Source organism: Acipenser ruthenus, chromosome 8, assembly GCF_902713425.1.
Source record: "Acipenser ruthenus chromosome 8, fAciRut3.2 maternal haplotype, whole genome shotgun sequence".
NCBI classification, from domain to species: domain Eukaryota; kingdom Metazoa; phylum Chordata; class Actinopteri; order Acipenseriformes; family Acipenseridae; genus Acipenser; species Acipenser ruthenus.
In genome coordinates this window covers 54,239,077-54,256,794 of record NC_081196.1, presented here as the reverse complement: position 1 = coordinate 54,256,794, position 17,718 = coordinate 54,239,077, and the positions used below count along the sequence as shown (strand labels likewise).

Below are 17,718 nucleotides of genomic sequence, written 5' to 3'. Positions count from 1 at the left end.
TTAAACTGTTGCAAAACCTATTGTCAAATTTGGATCTTTGAAAACTCTATCCTCTGGCACAGTCTGATTCTATTTATTCTTCAATACAACTGACCGACAGTAATTCTGACTGCCCTGCTCTGTTGGCAGAAGTATATACCGTAATGCAGTACTATCTATTACTATTTATTCAGTGGCACCCTTGACTCTTTGCTCAGTGTCATATGCTCTTAGAGCTCCATGGTGCACTGGGAACGTAGGATTACAAAGCAGGGACGCCTGCAAGGAGGACAAAGCCTGGAGGAAATGATGATTGGATATTGAATTTCTAGGGAACCTGGAAACATAGCCTTTTCAATGACGGCAAAGAACTGTCGCTGGCAAGAGCAGAATATTTCTCAGGCTTAATCGCGGATTGATGTGACCTCCACGAATCTGTGCAATTCAACACAAATCACACAATCAGAATCAGGGGGTATAGCTGTTGAAGCATAACTTTAACCAAGAGACGCACAGGAATTGCTATTTACTCACATTTAAAGACTTGAATTATATCTTTCAAGGAAGTTTCTTGAATGAGAAAGTCATTTTAACAATTCCACAGTTGGAATTTGATTATGCAAGCAATTTGGTTATCCAAAAAAAAAAACAAAAAAAAAAACAACCTTGTTCCAATTAATTTGGATAGTATATGTTTTAATGTATTTGGCATGACAGCTGGATCCTAAGGGGAAATGCTTGGCTTTAGTTTGTGTCTTTTACTATGGGTAAGTGATTCCTTGTGTGAGGTGATAGGACAGTCTAATGTACACTAGTGGCCATAGGCCCTATGCAGGTAACAGTGTTTCCCGAGCCTGGTCCTAGGGACTCACTGTGTCTGCTGGTGTTCATTCCAACTGAGTTCTCAATTACTTAACTAGACCCTTGCTTAATTATAAATGTTTACTTGTTTTCAGCTCTTAAACAGTTGCAGATTTCAAGTTAGCTATAACATTTTATAAGTAATTTGAACTCTGCAACTGTTTAATATCTGAAAACAATTAAAAAGATCTAATGAAGAAAATTATCATTTCAATTAAGGGTCTAGTTAAGTAATTGAGAGCTTAGTTGGAATGAAAACCAGCAGACACAGTGGGTAACCAGGACCAGGATTGGGAAACCTTGTTTTAAAACATACTCTATTTATCAGTAATGAAATTCTTGTATGTTATCGAAATTTTGAACTACCTACCGAGTAGTCTGAATGCATCTAATTAAACGCTTATTAGTATAGTTATCCAACCATTGCCCTTTCTTGACAGCCGTTTCTATTTTTAAGAGGCTACGAGGTATTAGAAAGTGATTTCCTTCATTGTAAACACCACAGTGCTGCAAACTGTAGCAAGGCTACTAATGCTTTGGTATAGTGGAGGAACTGTATGAAGAAGGGGCCAATATTGCCAGTGGCATGAATAATCAGATATTATTTTTCATAATTACAGCAATTACTGTTTTTTAATAGCACATTATTATTAAGATAACAAATCGCAACATCATCTGAGCAAGTCTTATAACCCTTATCAGTTATTCACTTCAAAAATATTTGATACTCGTTCTAGAAATATTCATTAGTTATAATTTCTTTGCGGGGGAAAAAATAGTATGGCTTTCTTATAATCTTGCCCTTGTAGTTTATAGATATATCTCATAATATCAGCATTTTAGTGTGGTTATATCGAGACCAGTAGGTAATTATCTTATTCATTGTGAGAAACTGTAATGTAACTGCTGATATTTGCTCAGCTCCCTGACATTTGCAGCCCTGAGCAGTATTTACTTTACAGAAGCAGGTCAGATTAAAGTAATTACCTGGCTTGCACTTGTTCTTTTCTCTCAACCTTTTTTGTTTAGTAAAACACAAAAAAACAATTTAATTGAATAATAGATGGACTTCAGTGAGTTACAGGAAAATAATTCCATCTAGGGTTTCTGTGACGTCATAAATTACGAGACCATTTCTGTACTGTGGGTGTTGTCGAGTGATTGAAAACGAGACATTTTGTGTTTGAATTGAAAGTGATGGTCTCAAGGAGTCGAATGGATATACATATATATACTGTATATATATATATGTATATATATATATATATATATATATATATATATATATATATATACACACACATATATATGTGTGTGCTATGGTTCAGTAGCAGTAGGCAGGGGAAGATTTCTTATGGCTGCCCATTGCATGTTTTCTGTCTTGACAGCACTGTGCTCACTTTAACCTGCCCACAAGAAAATGGAGAAAGTGAGAAAATGTGCAAGCAATACCTGGGTTTTGACCTGCAATGACAATGACAACTTTTAACAGATTTATGCCACTTAAACTTTATCTGTATTTTAAATTATTAGAATGCCTAGTGTGTGGAACGCTTCCCGTTACACACACTACGTGCACCGGTGACCTTTAATTGACCTCTGACCTAATATAGTTGCCATATTGAGTTATTCTTGAGGTTAACATTATTATTAGTTGTATTCTATGATTCTCACTGTGGAGTTCCAGTCAGTGTTTTACCTTTTCACTGCCCATACCGTTTAACCCTCTGGCCATATCAATAATTCCGACCACTCACTTTGTGATAGTGGGTGAAAATTCACAAAGGGTTATTTGCACCATTTTTCCCCCTGCAACATATATTTAAAAAACAGTAATTATTAGTACTCAAATGATTTATTCTCAACAGCAACAACAAAGCACCATCCAAAAGCCCTAATAGTTTACAGTGATAGTATTATTTTTGCGCTTTGGAACTTATTTATGTATTTATTTATTTGTATGATGCAACCCAGTTATATAATTACATCTTTATACATATGCCGAACAGTCCCTCAATATAACAGCAAAGTAATCTACTCCAGCATATCTGAGTGACGCAACGCTGTCTTGATTTTAACGCCGCCGTGGCTCCACGTTGTTGATCAGAGCAGAGGGGCGGAGTATCAAGCGGGGTTAGCCAATTAGAGCGACCCACGATCAAGCAAGCAAATTTGTGATGAACTTTAAAACTGGCTGGAATTGAGTATTCTTCGCCTAACCTTACCAGAGAGATATTGTATGTGGTAACTGGGAACATTCGATTATTATTATTATTATTATTATTTTTTAAATGGAGTCATTAGGATTTAATTACAATAAAATATTGTCTTATATTGCGTTTGTACTAGTTTTGTTAGATTTGCAGTATGAAGGTAAGTATTTCAGCTAACATAACAGTATTTTATTTTGGGTGCAGTTATTCACGTTCCTATATATGTATGGAACTTGAAAGACAGTTTGACTCGACGTTTTTTTTTTTATTTCTGTGGAACTTTATAGTACTTTTTATACTGCCACCGTGGCATTTGTACGTGCTGTTGTAGTCGTGTACGCTAGTATCATTGTTGCTGAGAAACGGCGATTTTAAAATGCAAATACAAATGTATTTCCGTATTTTCTAAAGTGTGTGTTTTTGTTGTAAGTACAAACTGAAGATCAATTTGAGATCTGTCCAGTGTCACTTCTCAAAGTTTTGTTAATGATTGTTTTTCACGTAGTCAAGCACTAACGCCCTGGGCGTCAGTACAGGCAAAGAAAGCATGCAGAGAGGCATTGAGAGTGAGACAGGTAGCCAGTTCCAAATTTAGAGGTGTGCTTTGCTGACCAACTGGCTACCTACCTGCAGGTTGGAGAGACGTCATACACGAAAGCTGACGTTAATATCCTTTTTTTTCCTCCTAGAATTTGACTAACAGATTTAGAGTTTATAGAACAAGTGGATTTTGTTAAGTGCTTTGCAGTTCAGTATCTGTCACAAGTCCAATCTAAGTGAGTACGTCACTGTTTTATATTGGGCTGTTTTTTCTAAATCTTTGTAAAGATAGATACAAATGCACAAACAACACAAGCCGTTGTCCAATTGTGATAAGGAATGTATGCACATATTTATCTTGCATAGCAAACGTAACCGAAATAAGCAAGCCAAGTCAGATGTGACTCATACCTACCTTATTTAAAATAAGCACTGATAAATCAATAGAGCTTCAAAAAAAACATGTCTTAAAGATTCGTCGAGCGTGGATCAGTTGATTGCTGGATCCAGTGTGCTGGCCCAGTGCTGTATGAACTTCAGTACTGCTGTATAATAGTACTTGTCAAATGTTCTGGTTGCTTGCACAACATTGTGTGAATTGAAGTAAAAAGGCTGAATCTCTGAAATTGGTTCACTGCTAACATAGTCTATATTTTGAAGTTGTTTTGTGATCTGGAAATCTGGAAGTGAACATATGTGCGTGTGTGTGTGTGTGTGAGAAAGCTAGAAGCTGAGCATGGAATAAGTCTACAGTGTTTCAGGGGCAAGGTGGTCCTGCAAGGTCATTTGCTGGCCTTTCACCCCTGGAGGCAAGAATCCGGCTCATAGATATCCATAGTGGATTTAGATCCATTTAGGACATTTGGAGACTCTGTTGACAAGAGGATCTCCTGAACATGCATACTCAATAGGCTTGTTTTAAATATCTTTTCTCAAACTGACTGAAGCTCTGTGATTCTTCTATGTTATTTACAGGAGTGCAATGTGGGAAAAATGGAGAAGTTGAAAATCATCTGGAACTGGGGAAGAAGCTTCTGGCTGCCGGACAGTTGGCAGATGCTCTGTCTCATTTTCACGCTGCTGTAGGTTTGTACCTGTGCACATGGCTAACCTTTTTTTAATAACCTGACAAAAATGTGATTGATGCATTACATCTCGTGTGGTCTGAGGGAGCCCTGTGTTAAAAACTACCTGCCTATGAATGTCCCCTGAGTGGCTGTTCTAGGCAGAATTGACGAGTGTTGTGTTCAGTTCTGGTCATCTCGTTACAAAAAGGATATTGCTGCTCTAGAAAGAGTGCAAAGAAGAGCGACCAGAATTATCCCGGGTTTAAAAGGCATGTCGTATGCAGACAGGCTAAAAGAATTTAATCTAATCAGTCTTGAACAAAGAAGACTACGTGATGATCTGATTCAAGCATTCAAAATTTTAAAAGGTATTGACAGTGTCGACCTAGGGGAGGTTTTTGACCTGAAAAAAGGACCAGGGGTCACAAATGGAGATTAGATAAAGGAGCATTCAGAACAGAAAATAGGAGGCACTTTTTTACACAGAGAATTGAGGGTCTGGAACCAACTCCCCAGTAATGTTGTTGAAGGTGACACCCTGGGATCCTTCAAGAAGCTGCTTGATGAGATTCTGGGATCAATAAGCTACTAACAACCAAATGAGCAAGATGGGCCGAATGGCCTCCTCTCGTTTGTAAACTTTCTTATGTTCTTATGAGTGTATTTAAAAATGTTGGAATACTGCATTTGCATTCCTATCCATGTGTACAAAGTTAAATCAAATAAATGTAATTAAATAATTATGCTTAGTTAAGCTATATCATTCTTGTTTTATGCTTTTCTGACCATTGTGTTCTGCTGAATCCTACAGATGAAGACCCCAAAAACTACATGGCCTACTACAGAAGAGCTACTGTGTATCTGGCCATGGGTAAATCAAAATCGGCACTCCCAGATCTCAGCAGCGTTGTTGAACTGAAACCAGATTTCACTTCTGTAAGCCTGTTTGTATTTTGTTGTAAGATCTCCACATAATACATCTGTTATTCATGGCGAGTCAGAGCACCAGTCTTTGTATTTCATGTCTGTCATTTTTTGCCTGCGGGGGGCGGGGTTTGTTTAATCAGCCTTTTTAAATCAAACCAATCAAGTTGTTTTGTTCTGGATATTCTGTTAATTTAGTTTGAGTTATTAGGTATTACATTGTATTGGGAAGGTTATTGCACTTTGACGGAAGGCCTGTTGCATTTTGTATTTGATATGACGTTTTGCACTGGTACACTGACTGTACAACAAGCAGACCCGGGCTCTATTACACTTAGAATTACAATCACAGCAGAATTGTTTGCTGAAATTGCAGTTACAATTACAGTGCTATGTTGTACAATTACAATTCCAATTATGCTGCATTAATTACAATTATAATTAAAATTACACTAAAAAGTAACATAAATAACTACACACTTATTTATTGTAAACAACCAAGCAATAAGCACAGGTACAAATACAGAAGCATACCATATAACATTTTTTTTTTTTTTTCAAACAAATGGAGTCACAGAAGTGGTTAAAAATACAAGAACAATGATTGAATGACAAGTGCGTAATTGAACTGTAATGGGTCAAGTATATGGTATAATTACAATTCGGCAGGTGTGCCCACATTCAACTATACATTGTGATTGCGATTCAATGCAATTGTAATTGACCCCCAGGTCTGAAAGAAAAACAATCCCTCCCTTTTAAACTGCTTGTATTGCATCAGAGCAGAGCAGACAGCTTCAGTAAGCTGTATGACACCCTGATATTTCCATCAGATTGTATCACAGATTGGGTCGGATTTCTCAAGGTTTTTACACCACAACACAATTTGCAGTGTCAGCTGAAAGGTGAAACTGTCAGTGTTCTATAACATGTTCACACCATAGACAGAGATTGGAGTCCTTAAAGTTGTTTGTTACTAATTTTGTAGTTTTACTTTCCATTCACTATGTATTGTAAAGACCTTGATCAATCTGGCTCAGTACCACAGACATTACATTTTCATAGTCACTTATTTCTGTGTTTGTTTTGTATTTCTGTGTTTATTTTGTTATCTTATTGAGATGTTCATGCTGTCGCCCATTCGGTTATTTACTTCTGCTTTCCCCAGGCACGACTACAGAGAGGAAACCTGCTGTTGAAACAGGGCAAGTTAGATGAAGCTGAAGAAGACTTTAAAAAAGTGGTGAGAAGGGTTTATTTTTGTTCTCTTGTATCATGATGTAGTTTCTAATGACGAGGGGGCCCAATTGGCTTGACTTCTCTTTTTTATATTTTACCCCAGCAGATGTCACTAAAGGCAAGCACAGTGCACATGCTTGCTGTAGACACTGTATTGTCAACCAGTCAGTCTGGGAATCGTGTATGTCTTAACGTAACTTGGTGTACATTTTAAATTAATTTTTCCAAGCTGTTTTATATTGGCTTTTCTAATCGCTCCTCTACTGCTATCCAGTCCCCATGGCTCACTATGGGTAGTCTGGTAATCTTCTTTATTTCAGTAGTGGTCAATGTACCTGGAAAACCTTATCATGCCTTTCTAAAGTTTCATCAGATATCACTGGGCAAAAGCATGTCAAAAATGTGATATATTTTGTATTGCTCCTATGACAACAGAACATTAAATCTGCTACATTTTCTTTGTAAAAGGGAAAACAATATATGTATAGGAAACAACTTGGGTACGTGTAGAAGCGCATCAATTAGTATTATTTTATTATTATTATTTGGAGCTTTGTAATACCGACATTTTGTTTTCGTTTTGGGGTTACATGCTTTTTGAAGATTTCAAAGTAAAAGTGTTACAGAGCTTTAACAAAATAAACTCAACTAAAATAAAAAAAATAAAAAAATAAAAATAAAAATCAGTTTCTAGTCTGCTGTGATGACGCCAGGATGTAAGCTCTCTTATGGTCATGTCCTGTTGGTGCCATTCACCTTGAATAGTTTATGCATCTTCTTTATACACAGCGATACAGAATCTTTCCAGACCTGATTTAATGGTACTTTAGATAGATTATTTTTAAAATAGATATATTCAGCCTACTGATCCGCTTTCTATCTTTATCTCCCTGCTGCCCTGAAGCGTTTCACTGCTGTTGCCACAGTGCCAGAACCTCGGAATGCCCTTGTGTCTGGGGCTTTTGATTTCCTGCTTGTAATTTCTCAGCATCATTATGAGCCCTCTTTCTCTCCTGAGAGGTTTAGTATTTTCTAGGTAGCTGCACCATAATTCCTCTAGCTGAGCAGGATGGAAATTCTTGGGTCAATCACAGCACCAGAAGAAAATAAATGAAATTGTAAAAAGAGGTTGTTCAAGGTCGCTAAAGTGACAACATTTAATGCATTCATTTCTTACATTGCTGCCTTGAGAGAGCTCAGCTATTTATTGGTGCAATTCCAGGCATGCATGATTTTTTAGATTGTTGAGCTGGCTGGATAAAAAAATATATATATAATAATCTGATCAGCAAGATAAAAAATAAATATAGCTGAAATGTGAAATATGTGATCATATCAAACTGATTAAAATATCTGCCACTGGATGGTGTGAAAAAGTGTTTAAGGACAACATTTGTATCTACTGAGGATTGCTGTTGAAATGTTGTGGGTTTTTTTTTTTTAGGACTAGGGCTCGTTATAAAGTCTTTAAATTTCCCCCTCAGGAAGTTTGCAGTGTACAATATTTAAGCAATGTACAGTCGAATCCTGTAATCAGCTATTCTGTTTTTATTCCGCTTGCCATGCACAAGTATCTATTTAACACAAGAGCCTGTCTAGTGGTCAAATCAACTTAAAACATTTTGGGTTTAAATACAGAATATTTGTTAATTACAATTTTATCTCAAATTGTATAGGAGTTTTTTTTTTTTTTCAGTTTTCATTTACTATTCAATTACTGCTAAATGCAAGTGAAGGTATACAAACGAATTGGACTGAAGGTTAAATGAAGTCTGTAATACTGTGTTCCACGTTTTATTTAACTTTATGGATCTGTAGTAGAGGCAGTACATTTTGAATGCAACAGATATGTCATAGAGCTAAATTAAATTTCAAAAGGTGTGTTGTGAATAGAAGTACAGTGGTCTGTAATTCAAAAAAACGAAAGACATTAACGCAGGCCTTGCATGTTTCTATACGGTGGCACCCTACTGATCTCCTTTATATCTGGGAAGATATTCACATGTCCCATTTTTGAGTGGTTCTATTAGGAACTTGAATCCATTTGTTAACATTTTTTTAACTCAATTGAAACCTTGCCAAGTGGAAACATTGCAATTGGTAAATACAGTAATGGCTTCTGGTACTATGCCTGTGCATTTAAAAAGAGGAAAATCAATATTTCAGATTGGATCCAAAAGGGTTTGCTACTATATTTTGAGAGCTGCTGTACTAATAACCTCCAAGTGAGAGATAGGGAGATCCTGCTGGGTCAGCAGTCTGTAATGTCAGGGGACTTTAATGCATTGAACGTATTCATGGCTTTGTACAAGAGCTGAGTTTGCAGAAGGGACTAAGAGTAATGTGGACATATTTCTAATATATCCTGCAGTAACTCAGAAATATGATTGTTATAGATTCTTTAAATGATTTTTAAGTAATTGAATGAAGCATTTCAAAGTTCAGACAGTTGAATGAAAGCTATTCATGACTCATTTAGAACACAGTGCTGTCAAACGTGATTTTTTTTACTGTATAAATAAAGAATATACAAAATTTATATTCAAATTCAAGTTTTAAGCTAACATTGCAAAACGCTTTGCTCAAACAGTAGAACTAAACTTTGGCATGACAGTAAACGTGACTGTACTTGACTTGTCTGGACTGCTGCAAATGTCTTCAAACCAGAAGCAGAAAACCTACATAAACAGAGTATATTACACCCAATGAATGGCTCAAACTGTGGCTTTTCACATATAGCCAAACTGTATGCCCTTGTTCCTTTTGTAGCTAAAATCCAGCCCGAGTGCCAAAGAGGAGGCTGATGCCAGGACTCAGCTGATTAAATGTGATCAAATGCAGCGGCTTCTGGTCCAGACCCACAGGGAATTCAACAATGAGGATTACAAAACAGCAACTGCTCAACTTGACACCCTGCTAGAGGTAAGCAAGCCTGGCTCTCCTCAAATAGCAAAAAGCAGCAGGCTTGGACCTCCTCCATAGCTGTGGTGGTTGGTGGATGAAAGCTGTACGATTTGGATCAGAAGTCTCGGTAATGCTGTTTTGTGTTTGTGGGTTATTTACTGTTTTATTTAAGGGATGTCTTATCTGTACAATGCATAGAAATATCACTATTATATTGCACTATTATAATAGTGCCAGGAAACAGACCTTTCACGTCTAATTTGATTTGACATGGAGAAATCCATATGTCCGTGCCATTCTTCTGAAATAATTATATTAAACAACTAAAATTGTATAACTAAAAGTGCTTAATTAACTTGGTAAACTAAATCATGAAAATGTATATGTTAAAAAAACAAAACAAAACAAAAAAAAAAACCTTGCAGCATGAGCTATAGTGAAAATTCATGGTACTTTTAATACACACAGGGAAGCATACATATACCATACCTAAAAAAGGTTGCCTCCTAGATGTAATCCTGTACATATAAGTTGTCCTTTTGGGTAGGTGGTTATCTCAAACACTACATGCTGTGACCCCTATTTAACAGGATATATAACTTGTTCTATGTATGATCCAGTTATTTTGTCACTGTTGTGAAGTAATACAAATGGTTGTAAGCCAGAAAAATGCTATCTGTCCCCCGGATCACACAGTAACTTTGGATTTGACCTTGTTTTTGATGGCTGTTCTTGTGCTTTTCAGACTTGTGTTTGGGATGTAACCCTACGAGAGCTCAGGGCAGAATGTTACATCCAGCTGGGAGAACTGGGCAAAGCAATCAGTGACCTGAAAGCTGCTACGAAATTGAAGAACGACAACACTGCAGCTTTCTATAAGATCAGTACCATCTACTACAAGCTGGGAGATCATGAAATGTCGCTCAAGTAAGACTCCTGATAATGAACCCAGGAAGTGAACAGCCATTACAAAAAATAGACATGGAGCTCAAATGCAACGGATAGGTGTGCTTTAAGTGGTTTAATATGTTATGGAGATAACAAAATGTCCCTAAATTGTATGCTTTAATATAAAATAAAAAACAAAGTTTCAGACTTGTTTCAGCATCCGATTTAGGAAAGCTTTAATAATACTTTCAGCAGTTGATTGGGGACCAACAAAAAAAAAAAAAGTATGAACATCATGTGCAAAAGCTATCAGTCTTTGGTGTTACCCCACAGAGAAGCAATGGCAGAGATTGGGGTGCCAGTGGTAGGTCATTAACATACTAGAAAAATAGTGTTCCTGTAACAAGCTTCTTCATACTGTAGTCTCCATTCATGCAGAAATATGTTTTAAAACAGGCTTTTATATCCTAGTTTAACATGTTTATATTTCCCCAACAAAGCGAGATCCGTGAGTGTCTGAAGCTGAACCCAGATCACAAGCAGTGCTTCAGTCACTACAAGCAAGTGAAAAAGCTCAACAAGCAGATTATGTCTGCAGAGGAGCTCATCGGAGAGGAGAAGTAAGCGAAATTCACACAGCTGTAAACCTTTAAACTGGAAGTTCATGCTCTTAGCCCCTTTCCGACATTGATTAGTTTCCACTGTTGTAAGTTTGTTTGGTGGAAATGTGTGGATATTTTTCGATCTATATTTAAACTCTATTACAGACACTGAAACCCAGGACAAATAATATTGGACAGGCTCAGCTAATGCATCTGACCCAGGAGCAGGCTCTGCACAAATTTGTAGCTGTTCTATTCCTGCCCTTTCTTGCAGGGGTCAGCTTAAAGAAGCACTTTTTATGATTTTTTAATAATAATAATAATAATAATAATAATAATAATAATAATAATAATAATAATAATGAAAGAAAAATGTTAAGGTGTTTTGTTGAATTTACAGTACATTGTCATTTAAAGCTAATTAGAGTTTGCATTAACCGTCACAAAATTGTGCCTTGCTAAAAATTACGACTTCTAATTAACATTCACATGAACTTCTTTTTGGCAGTTAAAGACTGGGCTTGATCGATAATTGTGGTGTTATCAACAGGTACACAGATGCCATAAGTAAATACGAGTCAGTTATGAAGACTGAGCCCAATGTGCCCTATTATACAATGCAGGCCAAAGAGAGGGTTTGTCATTGTTTGTCAAAGGTAAGAGTCCTCGCCTTTTAGAGAACCTGAAACCGAGTAGAACAAGTGTAGGCACTTAACCCCCAAGTGCAGAATGTGTGCTGCACAGAGTTCCTATCAGTGCTTTTGATCGATGCCAAACCATCCACTAGTATAGAGCTCCCTGTTGCTGAACATGCATTTCTATTCCTGACCTTTTTAAAAATAAATAATGCATGTATGTCTTTAGAACCAGCAAGCACATGAAGCCATTGAAACCTGCACAGAAGTCCTGAAGTCAGACCCCCACAATGTGAATGTTTTAAAAGACCGAGCAGAAGCATATCTTTTGGATGAGCAGTATCATGAGGGTAAGGAATTGTACAAGGTGGCTTATTGGAAAAGGAATTCAATTGTGACTGAGAATACATACCATTAGAGGGTTTCCGAATCGCACCTCATAAGCTGCAGAGTGTAACGCAGTCATGGGGTTTTCCAGAGCGTACCTCTGCTTTTACAACAGTGTTGCATGACGGTCAAGGGATGAACAACAAATAAAACATGATAAACTAAGGAAAATAGAAAGGGTCATTTTTATCCACCATAATTGAAGTCTTCTAGTTCTGAATTAAAGTAACCAAACATTAAACGTTCCAGTAGCTCAAAAGCTTTTAGTACCGCAACTGTTTTTATTATGGACTTGGATTGTAACAATCTCAGTAGTGTCAGATTATTGATCTGCTGTGGTCTCCCTTGGCTCCCAAGCGAGATCTTTGCCCAGCAATTGATTTCTGAACAGATCTGTAATAAGTGGCAGAAGACTGGGTTTATAGTATGCTTGTGACTGCTGTTGTTCATCAGTGTGTGAGAAGGATATCTGCTTGTTTAATAAGTTGCACTCGCTGCTCAGATGAGATATTATTGACAATGTGAAAAATGCTGGGTCAGCTATTCGAATATTCAAACAAACTGCTTGAAATGTATTAGCTGGCAAAAATGACGTGTTCGTATTAGTTCATATAATTGAATTAACAAATGGCTGCATCAAAAACCATCATGTTCGAACACAAACCAATGCATAAATAAAGTGTGGAGTAAATAACACACATTCCACTGCACAGAACAGTGTTTCTGTTCTTTGTTTAGAAGGTAATTTGTTGGGATGCCATTAAGTTGATTCATTTTTTTCTGTAATAGGGTATGAAGTATACGTTTGTTTACCAGATAATTCAAAATGAATAAATATTTGAATATTCATTTACATTTTAAAAGACTGTTTGAGTATTGGAAACTTTGTCCCAGCACTAAGTCAAGTTAAAAAATTAAATTAAAAAAAATAAAAATACCAGGGCAAAGACGAACCACTCTTTCAGTGCATTCATGCACATTTTAAGGCTTTTTATGAATTGATTAAAAGGAGGGATGCAGTTCATTGAGGAGTAAATTGACAAACTCTTATTATTTAAGTACGGTTAGAACCCAGGTATTAGAATTGAAAAGTGTCCACTAAGAGCTGAATTACAGCAAATTGACATTTTTCAGAGTCGCTTTGCAAACTGAAAAGCTTTTTCTATGAAACTGCTTGTAACTTGCATCCAAAACGTATATGCGAGAGAGGATGATTGCAGAGGTATTACGTATTTTGTGATGTGTGCTTTGGAAGCTCCTGTCTTTTTAGAAGGAAGCAGAAGCAGCTTCAAGATGAGTGCTTCGGTTTTACTGTGTGCATTTTATTTCTGTCATCAATCTGGAGGCATTGTAGTGAAGTGAATAAGCACTAAAATGCCTCCTTCAGAGCCGGCAACGAGCGAACTGGAACACCTGCTAGGCATTCAGCACCAACAGCTAAATAAAAAAAAAAAAACCTGCATCCCAAAAAAGAGCCTCCTGTATAATGAGGTCTCTTCGCTGTCAATTTTCAGAAGGTACACAACTCCTTTCTCATTTGCAACATGATAAAATGTGCAAATAATTCCAGTTTCAACCCCAACCCACGTAGAGTATTTTGAAATGCAAATAACTGAATGGGCTACTTTGGTACCCAGTTATATCTCTGGATCCATAACTAGACTAGACTAGAAAAAGTGGCTGACCCACCCTAGCTATAATGGTCTTATCTGAGACCTGGTTTCACATGCACAATAAACAGATTTATTCTCATGATACTGTTTTGGCCTCCTCTTTTCACACTGGCTCCCTGTGCAGTATAGAATTGATTTAAGATTTTGCTGTTAACTTACAAGGCCTTGAATGGATTAGCACCTAGTTATTTGCAGGAATTACTGACCCGGTATCTTCCTAACCGCACTCTGAGATCACAGGATGTGGGGCTGCTGGTTATTCCTAGAGTAAACAAAAGCAACACAAGAGGTAGGGCTTTTTCTGGCAGAGCTCTAAATTATGGAATGCTCTGCCTTCGTTTGTCGGGGAAGCTGGGCACCGTTACAGTTTTCAAGTCAAGACTAAAAACGCACATTTATAAAATGGCTTTTTTATTTTAGTGGGTTTTACTGTAACTTTAAAATTGTTGCTTTTGTGTTATTGTGTGTATCGTGTTATTTAAATGGTCTGATTGTGGCAGTTGTATGTGTAACATGATATACAAATGTATTGTGGTTTGTGCTTTTTTCTGCTGTGTTTTTTGTACAGTGCTTTGATACTTTTGTATAAAAAGCGCTATATAAATGCAATAAATAAATAAATGAAATAACAGTAATACCATTTTACTGTTTGACTAGATGCCTTCTCCCCTCGTCTCCCCAGCTGTGAGAGATTATGAAACTGCACAGGAGCACAATGAGAGCGATCCTCAGGTCAAGGAAGGACTGGAGAGAGCACAGAGACTCCTGAAGCAGTCCCAGAAGAGGGACTATTATAAGATATTAGGAGTAAAGAGGTACATGTTGATCTGCAACCTTGACTTTACTGGTGTTGTGTAGCTTTCTTGGGTATATGTTGTTTGAATAATACATCTATTACAGTACATTGTCAATTGGTGAATAACTGTAACTGAATGGATAGGAACTTGTCTTTATTCCCTTAGCTTTAACTTACCGGAGAAAAGCACAGGGATTAATTCACAACAAAAAACCCTGCCGATGACCATCAGTATCCGATTTATATTAAGACTGTTGAGAATCAAAATCTGTGTTAAACCCTGTGTCATTAAGTAGGGCCTGGTCTCTTCAGTTTGCTAAACCATTGTGCTGTTTTTAGCCTTTAGTTTTCTGTTCATTTTTTTTTTTTCATGTACCATGATATTTCAGAAATGCCCAGAAAAAGGAGATTATAAAGGCATACAGGAAGCAGGCACAGCAGTGGCACCCGGACAACTTCCAGGATGAAGAGGAGAAGAAAAAAGCAGAGCAGAAATTTATTGACATTGCCTCTGCCAAAGAGGTGCTCACTGATCCAGGTAAGGGCCTCCAGGGTTTTAGCTTCGAATTTTACCACAGCTATTATTATTATTATTGTTTCATGCTCCTCACAATATTTGTTTTATAAAGAGGACAATGCCAACGGGGTTATTCAAACCCCAAAGGGTTTCTCTGTCACCCTATAGTGTTCTTGTTCTGTAGCTCTGGGATGTTCTGAATGAGCTCATCCTTGTCCAGTGCTTCGAGTGCTTCAGTTACTGTTGGTCCTCAAGGTGGCCTTGATTCATTTGGTTTTGGAGTAAGGTTTGAGGTGGTAGACCTTGTTCCTTCAGAAACGTATTTTGCCTTCATACCTTATACAACCTTTTCTGGTTGGACGATGACGATGACAGGGTTGGAGTCTTATTTCTATCACTGTTATGTCCAATGAGGAGGTTCCTTCTTCCTGCTGCAGATTCACCAATGTTTATTGATCAGGGTCTTTGCGTTGCTCATGTCAAAGCAGATTTGCATAAGGTGAGTCTTGTCAGCTCTTGCCACATCTAACTGACTTCAGCTTACAAGTATATGATGGTGGTGTCATCACCATAACTCCAGGAGACCACCTACTTTAACATGACAAGTTTTTATCCTGCCAGATGCCTTCATTATTTGTGTGTATTATAATTACTTGGCTGTTAGAAAATATTCCTTGTTTAACAACTGTTTTAAAATCCAGTTAACACTTTTCAAACCCAACAGTGAGAACCTTTACTCCATGAGTACCCTGTATTTGTGTGTTTGCAGAGATGAGAAGGAAGTTTGATGAAGGTCAGGACCCACTGGACCCTGAGAATCAACAGGGAGGAGACAATGGTGGGCATCACTTCCACAGAGGCTGGAACTCATGGCAGGGATTCAACCCCTTTGGCTCTGGATCTTTTAACTTCAAGTTCCAGCACAACTAGTACTGATGAGTTTCTCTGAGTATGGAATAATGTATTCAGTACTTTGGAGCCCGCAGCATAGAAACTGCAGGAACAAGAACTTGAAACTGTTCAAGCAAGACAGGAAGCTGTCTGAATTTAGAAGACCCTTTTGATTTTTTTAAGTTCTCTCTTTTATCTGCTGCATTTGGGAGATAGCAACCCTGTGTAAAGATTCCATGCAACAATAACAAATCTGTTTAATGTATATGTAACTTACATGAGGAAGGTCCACATTGGAGTAAGGCTTCCCATTTACAACAGCAATTTTAGATTGCTTTTTTTTTTTACTGTGCTCATTTTGACCCAAAAAAACAAAAAAAAAGATTCTATATGTTCTTATACTTGGTGACACTGAATTGAAAGCTGCAGTGTGTGCTGCAAGAACTGTGACGCTTTTGTCAGGACTGTAATTTCTCATGGTCTGTATGTAAATGTGACAATCATATTCTGTCAGAAGATTGAAGTCCTACATGTAACGTCCAACCCTATTCATGCTTGAGAGAATGTTTGAGGGCTTAGTATCATTTGCAGCTGAAATTGTCTTCCTTGTAATCATCTGTTTTGTAAATTCTTGTGGAAAAATGGGCAACAACATATTTTTAATAATTTTAAAAGTTTGGTTTTGTAATTGTGTTCAAGCACAGCAGGCACACTTGAACCATTCTGTAAATTGCATCTGGGGTGTGACAATACCATTTCCACTACATTACCTTTAGTATTACCTTTCCCATTTTGATAATTACCTTGGCATGCCACCCTATGTGCATGATCATGTTCATGTGTAATACAGGACCACAGTATTTGTTTTCAGTATCCAGTCCTCAGTATCTGTGACTGCCTATGTGCCATATGAATTAAGAGGCCTTTCATTGCTGCCATGCTATCCACCCTCTGCGTGCCAGGAAGCTGCTTTTGTTTCCCCTGTGCGAGTCACTGGCTGTATGTCTCGTACAAACTGAAGGGATCAGAAAGAATACAAGAGCAGGTTTTTAAAATCAAGTACAACTAGAATGTAGGATTCCTGCTGCAAAAGCATCGTAACTATAGCTTTCAAGTGTGGTGTTGGGTTTTACCCTAACAGTTGCCTGACTGTTTTATAAAAGGAAAATCTAATTTACAGTATTTACCTCGGGCATTGGTTTGGCGTGAAACAAAATATTATTGTAATGCAATAGCTATACTTTGTAATGGGTAGACTAAGTTCACCTTGTACAAATATTTATACCTGTGATTGCAACTGCCATCTCCATTCATTTGCTTCAATACATCGTTTACTTTTCTGCACATTCCCCCCCAAAAATGATTTAAAACAAAAATGTCAATATCATATTTTAAAAACAGGTTGTCACATGTACTTGCACAGCATGTTCGTGTATGTGTAACGTTTATGTACGAGATTTTTATATTAAGTATTTTCTGAATTGTAAATAAGAGATATTTATGTTGACAATTTAGTGCTCCTTCACTTGATGGTTGCCAGGGATAACCACTGTTACTGGTCTAAAGAAAAAAAAAAAAGAAAAAAAAAACACTGCATTGGAT

At 37.2% G+C, this 17,718-nt stretch overlaps 1 protein-coding gene across 3 annotated transcripts; it reads left to right on the top strand.

Annotated features, from left to right (window-relative positions):
• Positions 1 to 2,951: 2,951 nt before the first annotated feature.
• Positions 2,952 to 17,717, top strand: LOC117406807 (dnaJ homolog subfamily C member 3-like). 3 transcript variants are annotated; one of them, XM_034011130.3, is made up of 12 exons: positions 2,952 to 3,077; positions 4,569 to 4,675; positions 5,472 to 5,596; positions 6,753 to 6,827; positions 9,593 to 9,745; positions 10,473 to 10,654; positions 11,116 to 11,235; positions 11,768 to 11,873; positions 12,082 to 12,202; positions 14,595 to 14,727; positions 15,098 to 15,246; positions 15,995 to 17,717. In XM_034011130.3, exons 3-12 carry the CDS (start codon positions 5,492 to 5,494, stop codon positions 16,153 to 16,155), a joined length of 1,305 nt encoding a protein of 434 aa, XP_033867021.3. In that variant the 5' UTR covers positions 2,952 to 3,077; positions 4,569 to 4,675; positions 5,472 to 5,491; the 3' UTR covers positions 16,156 to 17,717. The 3 variants fall into 3 exon arrangements, with proteins under 3 accessions (XP_033867021.3, XP_033867018.3, XP_033867020.3); XM_034011127.3 differs by having other exon boundaries at positions 2,952 to 3,213; positions 4,569 to 4,679; XM_034011129.3 differs by having other exon boundaries at positions 2,954 to 3,077; positions 4,569 to 4,679.
• The last annotated feature ends 1 nt before the right edge of the window (position 17,718 follows it).